Raw genomic sequence first — 7644 nt, 5'->3', positions numbered from 1 at the left:
AAGACCAGCAGGACAACGAGATGGAGGTCATCGTGGAGCCCAAGACGGCGTCACCACCAGAGCCTTTGGCAGGCGAAGACCACTTTTGTCAGGATAGCTTGTACTAGTTATGTCCCTTCGAATTTGGCCCTTGTGGGATCCCTTCCCGCTCAATATTTGGGAAGAGGACTTGGGCCTCTATAAATAGGACTAGCCATCACCATAGCTGGGGACGGATGAGACCCGGATCATCGAGATCAACCTCAGCCACACAAACCGACCAAGCACAAGAACACCTCACCTTGCGGGGCTGTTCTTCCCCTTGTGAGTGTTCATCCTCAGCCCGAGAGGCAATCCACCGCACCACACTAGAGTAGGGTATTACACCGCAACGGTGGCCCGAACCAGTATAAATCTTGTGTCTCTTGTGTTGCGAGTTCGTCGAGCTAGGCCGTGAGATCGTGGAGTGCGTGAGCTAGAGAGGGCGAGAGATCTTTGTGCGCACCCCAGTGTTCGAACTTGAGGGTATTGCCGGAACCCGAAATCCGACAGGATCTAAAGCTGGAGCAGCTATAGGTACTATCTCCTGGGTATGTTCCGATGACAGATTTACGTCATGTTCATCGTGGTGGCAGAGAGCGGTTGCCTGGTCTCGAATCCATCAAAGATCAAGTCTCCGCGGATATCCGCGATGTAGATCAAGCCTCCAAATCTAACCTGATGGCCAGGGGCTTAGCTTTAGATCAGCTCCAGATGACCAAGTGAGTTGGCCCGCAGCGCGAAGCTGTCGAATACGAATATTTGTCCGGGGAGGAAGACTTCCCCTTGGACAACGTCATTGAAGATGGTAGAAGGAGCCATCAATCCCTTTGATGACGGCACAGTGGAACTCTCAATGAAAGCACCAATGTCGGTGTCAAAACCGGCGGATCTCGGGTAGGGGGTCCCGAACTGTGCGACTAAGGTCAATGGTAACAAGAGACGCGGGACACAATGTTTACCCAGGTTCGGGCCCTCTCTCTGGAGGTAATACCCTACTTCCTTCTTGATCGATCTTGATGAATATGAGTATTACAAGAGTTGATCTACCACGAGATCGTAATGTCTAAACCCTAAAAGTCTAGCCTATCTGACTTTGATTATGAGGATCTATCTATGGACCTAGCCCTCTGGTTTATATAGACACCGGAGGGATCTAGGGTTACATAAGCTCGGTTGCAGAGAAATGAATCTTCATATTTGGTCGCCAAGCTTGCCTTCCACACCAAGGAGAGTCCCATCCGGACACGGGTAGAGTCTTCGGTCTTTTTATCTTCACAGCCCATCAGTCCGGCCCATGTCCAATAGGTCGGACGCGCGAGGACCCCTTAGTCCAGGACTCCCTCACCAGTTACCCTAGTTACTCATTCGAGTAGCTCGGGCACCTCTACCGTGTCTCCCCATAGAGCCCATGTCGAGTGGGCTTCACTTCTCGCTACTCCCGCAGCCCCTATGCTCCAGCCTCATCCCGAACCTGCCCCTGAGGGAGTGCCGTCGAGGCAACGTCGTTGTGTTACCTTAACCCGGAGGTTTATGTTAACATCGTCAGTTCAGGATCCGAGTCCGGCTCAGGAGAGGACCCAACAGGACTAGCAGAGCACTAAATCGTCAGAGTACCCGAGGTTATCATGATGCTTGGATGTATGGATGTAGTCGTACTTGTCATGAGGTTTCATGTATGAGCGTAGTCGTACCTGTCATGATGTTTCCTTTCATGTATGAGTCTATGTATAATTATCTTAGAACTTTTTATTATTCGCCTTGATTTCTCGTTGCTTTCTTTCGGGCTTTGTCACTTGCTTTTCTTCCCCTTTTATGGATGTTGCTCGTCTCGGTTGCTTCATATTGGGAAAAACAAACAATAGGATGACGTGGGGAGGTAGCAGCAGTCATGCTAGTGAGGATGTCCCTGTTTGTTGTTCGGCAAGACAGGCAGGGCATTCCCCTGAGCCGTATCGACAACCACTGCCTACACTGCCACATCCGCCAACCACTAAAAAAATCATGTGCATGTCCGAAGAGAGAAGAAACAATAATCTGCTTGAGCTATTGAAAAGTGTGCAAGCTATGGTTGGGCAGGATGGAAATCAGAATGGCCATCACTCCAAATTATCAGACTGTCAGAGACTAAGCCTCCCAGTTTCAGTCAAGTTATCGATCCTTTGGAAGCCGATGATTGGTTGCGGACTATTGAGAATAAGCTTGAAATTGCCCGCACCGAGGAAGCCGACGAGGTTCCATTTTCTACACACTATATTGAGGGAGTTGCCGCTATATGGTGGGATAATGCCAAAGCTATGTGGCTTGCAGACAATGATATTACTTGGGATAAATTCAAGGACCATTTCTGTGAGTACCACATTCCCACCGGTATTATGAAAGTCAAGCAGCGTGAATTCCTCGCTCTCACCCAAGGAAGCCTGTCAGGACGTGAGTATCTAAATAAGTTCAACCATTTGGCCCGTTATTCCCTCTATGATGTGGCTACGGAACAAAGGAAGATCGATCGATTCCTTGGAGGACTCAGCCAGCACCTCCGATGCACACTCAGCATGTTCGACTTCCTTGACTTTCAGCCTTTGGTAAACAAGGCCCTCATTGCAGAAAGAGAACACAAGCTCGTGCACGACAATAAGCCTGCTAATAATGATCATAAGAGCAAGTTCGAGCCTAAGAAGGATGGGCAGCCAGTGCAGAGGACTCATACCTGGAAACAGTCACAGGTTGAGTTTAAACCCAATTGGCAGCAGAATGTTAACAAGACCACTACCCAAGTCAAGAATATCATGACCAACCCAGTGAGCGAAGATTTTCAGCGTAGCAATGCATGTTTTTCTTGTGGACAAACAGGACACTACGCCAGACAGTGCCCCACGAACGGCACATGAAATGCTACATTCAAGCCGCAAGTTAATCACATGGGACCATACCCTGGCCAAAAGACCATCCAAGGGCAAGGTCATCACCTCTCCACAGAAGACGCCCAAGAGAACCTAGAAGTCGTCATTGGTATGTTTTTTGTTAATTGCATACCTGCAATAATTTTGTTTGATTCTGGGGCTTCCCATTCTTTTATTTCACGGAGTTTTGCTGCCCAGAACAAGTTTTCTTGCTTGATTTCGGAAAAGAGTATGATGGTACAATCCCCGGGATCGTTGCTCAAAAGCAATCTGGCCTGCCGTAATTTAGAGATTGACATCAAGGGAGTCATGTTCTCCGCCTCGTTTATAGTCATCGAGTCTGGCAAGTTGGATATTATTTTGGGAACGAACTGGCTAACCAAACATCAAGTATGCATCGACTGTGCGACTAGAGAAGTCACATTGACCAACCAAGAAGGCCAAACTACAAAATTCTTTGCCCGAAGAAGCATGCCTGTCGGTGTCAAAACCGGCGGATCTCGGGTAGGGGGTCCAGGTTACACAAGGTCGGTTACAAGGGAGGAGATATACATATCCGTATTGCCTAGCTTGCCTTCCACCCCAAATAGAGTCCCATCCGAACACGGGACGAAGTCTTCAATCTTGTATCTTCATAGTCCAACAGTTCGGCCAAAGGATATAGTCTGGTTGTCCGGAGACCCCCTAATCCTGGACTCCCTCAGTAGCCCCCGAACCAGGCTTCAATGACGTTGAGTCCGGCGCGCAGTATTGTCTTCGGCATTGCAAGGAGGGTTCTTCTCCAAATCTTGAATATCTGTTAAGTAGTGTCCAGTCCCCATAAATGTTGGACTTCTTGGCTTCTACGCCCAATAAGGGCTATCTTCCACGTGTCGAGCGAATGCGAGGAGCCAGGGCATTTTTACATTCGCCCCTAGCCAAGTAAATAAATCGTCTATTAAAGGGATGGGGATTCTTAGATCCCATCCACACCATCTTCCCACAACGAGAATCCATCGGAGCATGCTCGGAAAAATCCATTCCATCATGGCCAGCCACCGTAGCTCCTCCTCTCGCTACCGTAGCCCAAAGGCCGGTGATTGGGAGAAGTGTTCCATCCTGCACGGCCGATTAGTAGAGTTGCAGACCCAGGGATTTCTCCCTCCGGCGTATATGGTCCCCATCCGAGCCGGGCTCGCCACTTATAATGGTGGGGAGAAAGCAGAGAGCTTACCCAATCCCTCCAAGGGGGAGCGGGTATGCCTTGTCCCTTACTTACTAAGGGGACTCGAATTTCCAATTCATCCGTTCCTCCGCGGACTCCTGGAGTTTTACGGCCTCTAGTTGCATAATTTCACCCCTGCTTCCATATTACACAACGCCGACTATGTTGCCATTTGCGAGTTCTTTTTGGGCTGCGAGGCTCATTTCGAGCTATGGAAAAGGCTATTCTGCCTTGTGCCCCGCACACAGAAGGGGTCACTTTATCAAGTGGGTGGAGCCGAAATATGGCGCATCGCCGAGACCGGATTCCCATCCGGTACTCCAAAGAAGACGTCCAAAGACTGGCGTTCGGAGTGGTTTTACATGGAGGACGTCCCTCTTCCAGACCCTGTTCGGCGGGGTCTTCCTGAGTTTGACAATGCACCTCTGAAGAAACATCAAAGTTGGCGCACATGGAGCCCCCAGGAGGAAGATAACAGAGAAGTCCTTTATCTGATGAACCCGATAAAAGCATTGGCTCAATCAGGGTTAACAATAATCGAGGTTATGTCAATATGCATAATGCGGGGGGTGCAACCACTTCAATATCATGGGCACCCCCTGTGGTGTTTTAACGGGGAAGACGATGCCACCCGTTGCGGGCGCAAGGGCCCGGACTCACCTGCTGCTTTAGCAAAAGTTCTGTCCGAGTTGTTCAAGGGAGAGGAAGACGAGTTCATCCACATTAAACCACGGGACGGATTCTCCATGTACAACCCTCCAAGCTGGGTGAGTCGTGCCCTTTTCACTCTCAACCTTCCCGCACTCTTCATCGTAGGTACTCACCTTGCCATTTCATGGAAGGAACTGCGAAAAGCGATAAAGGAGGTCAATAGCCCAGCTCCACAACCCGAGGACCCTGGCCGGGGCCTTGATCCCGGACTTGAAGAGGATCCGGACATATTCGTGGAGCTGATAGACACGCAATTCTATCAGTTGAGCTGCGATGATGCCATGGTGGCCATAACGGCCGACCATCCGGGACTACTCCCTGCATCGCAAGTAAGAAAAAACAAAGTCCCAACTCCCAAAAAAGGATCCCCTTTTATGCACTTCACCTACCGTACATGTATGGTGTCTTACAGGGAAGGCCTTCGGGACGCCGTGCCGAACCTGCAGCAACTCGACAACAAGAGGCGCCGAAGCCAGGTAGGCAAAAAAGGAAGGCGGTCAGGACGGAGATGCCAGCACTGAGGTATAACACAAAACCTCATTCCGTGGTCGTCATCTTTCTTAAAATATAAAGACATCCATGTTTCCTAGAAAAAATGCCCGCCGGACTATATCCGGAGAGGCTGCCGATCACGCCTCGACCAGTCGGGCTCCAGGGCAGGACATAGAGGCGGAAGCTAACGCGAGGCAGATGTGGATGTTCCTCCTATAGAGGATGCGTACAGACTATCCGCTACGAATTCCGAAGTGGGGAGCGCCATGAATCACAGGCGTCGCCGGGCCGTACTCCGTGACGCTTGTTTCTCACCAGAGGCATTTGATGCCTTCAATTCCGGAGACGCGTACATCCGTGCTGCTCAGAATGGTCTAGCCAGAGCCATGGATCAGTATGTAAGGGATATACGAGTAAGTAAATCTGACGATTATATGTATTAGTAGCCCCTAAGACTTGAAACAGTTGACACAACTGATTTAAGGATCATTTATTTGAGTACGTTCTTACGGAGAAGAATTCCCAATTGTCTCAAGAGCTGGACGAGTGCAAGGCCCAGCTAGGGGCCGCTGTTGCCGCGTTGAGGGAGTCCGAGAAGGGTCCCTCTGGTAACACCTGTTTCCCTTGCAAAGAAGACATGTACCAGATAGTATGCGGCATGTATGCAAATCTAACAATAGATGTCGCAGGTGACCCCGGAGTTTGTCCGGAGGCCGTAGTGGTGAATGCAGCATGTGCTGATCGACAGCTAAATGCTGGTGAGCACGTGCTTATGCGAGTCAGGAAGGAGAAAAACAATCTCCAAGATGCCAACACCCGGCTGGGCGAGGAACTGAAAGATGTCCGGGCCCAGCTGGCGGACTCCGTAAAGGAGAATAAGCGGCATCGGCGCGGCATTTTTAGTAAGTGCTTGAACGAACTTTTAAAGGAGTTCGGCGACGGAGCCGAGTAATAGAGTTGTGTCTGCAGGTATGCTGACGGGTCGTCCCGCAGAAGAGATGCCCGGGTCTTCGAGTGATCTTCTACCAGAGCTCTCACAACTGCACGAGAAAGTTCGGCAGATGATGCAGGGTATTGCCCAAGCCTTGTGGCCGTCCGCATCCCTACCAGGAGGCATGGGAGAGCTTGTAGAGAAGATCAAGGGAGCACATCGGCGCTTCTGATTATGGAAGATATCAGCTTGCCGACAAGGTGCGAGGGAAGCCTGGGCTATGGTGAAGACGCGATACACCAAAGAGGACCCAAACCGCATGGCCAAGGTCGGACCCGTGGGGCCTGATGGGAAGGAGATCCCTGTCAGTTCAGTGTATGGTCAAGTAGAATTAGCTGCAAAGTATTCACAACAGGATTGTAGGCTAGACAGCCTATTGGATGGTATAGAAGAAGAATTGAGTCATCCTTAGTGACTGTGTACTTCAAGTGACATATGTAATGTCCCTAGCCAGATTGTAAATCATTTGTCATGGTGGACCTTTTCACTTCGACCTATGGACCCGATAGTCCGGAGTGTATCCGAGTACCTGCTCGATTATATAAAAACTGGGGTATGCATGGAAACCAGGCGTAGGGGTCATAAGTGCATGAAAAGACAAGTACCCAACTAGCTATGTTATATTACATGGGTAGTAAGAAATGTCTTCCAGGGAGAATAGTTCCGTTAAGGGTTCCTTTCCCTGGGTACGCATGCCCTAATGTGCATGTCCGAACTGCGAAAAGGAACGCAGGCTGTAAACATCTGGGGGCATTTTTTCAAATTAAATAAAAGTCATCTTTTGTTCCCCGACCGAATATTCCCTTAAGAACGCTAGCTTTCGGCTTCACCCAGTCTGAGGTACACATCCGGCTGACCCGACAGTAACAATCGCAGAGGTGCTCCCCTTATGCCCTAGCCGAATTAACGGGAATGTAGGGCACAAATACAAGAGCTAGGCAACCCAGCTTGTCCAAAACTTAAGTCATATCGATGCATATAATGGCAAAAAAGGTGCATGCAAAAGAATGACACATGTGCGGGACATAAAACCCAGAAAAATAATTATATTAAGCTTCTATGTAAGAAGCCCCCAGGTATAATGAGCGTGGAAAGCACGGTGCAATTGTGCAATCAAGACACAAGTTTAGCCTTTTAGGGCCGGGATGAGAAAAAAAGAGAGGAAGAGAGAAAAAAACAGATATGCGAAAAATTGACGGGGGTGAGGAGACGAACATATAGTCCGGCGCTAGGTGTAGAATCTTCGGAGTCTGGCTGCATTCCATGGGTTTGGCTTGATTCGATTATCCGGTGCATCCCGCAGACGGTACGCTCCACCGGTCAGAACC

The 7644-nt window shown here is 49.7% G+C and overlaps 1 protein-coding gene across 1 annotated transcript; it reads left to right on the top strand.

Annotated features, from left to right (window-relative positions):
• The first annotated feature begins 2315 nt into the window (after positions 1 to 2315).
• Positions 2316 to 2906, top strand: LOC147978596 (uncharacterized). The gene has a single exon (XM_087514812.1). The coding sequence runs from the start codon at positions 2316 to 2318 to the stop codon at positions 2904 to 2906; it is 591 nt and encodes a 196-aa protein (XP_087370938.1).
• The last annotated feature ends 4738 nt before the right edge of the window (positions 2907 to 7644 follow it).

Source organism: Triticum urartu, chromosome 3A, assembly GCF_056163025.1.
Source record: "Triticum urartu cultivar PI428250 chromosome 3A, HENAU_Tu73, whole genome shotgun sequence".
NCBI classification, from domain to species: Eukaryota; Viridiplantae; Streptophyta; class Magnoliopsida; order Poales; family Poaceae; genus Triticum; species Triticum urartu.
This window is presented reverse-complemented; position numbering and strand designations above follow the sequence as displayed.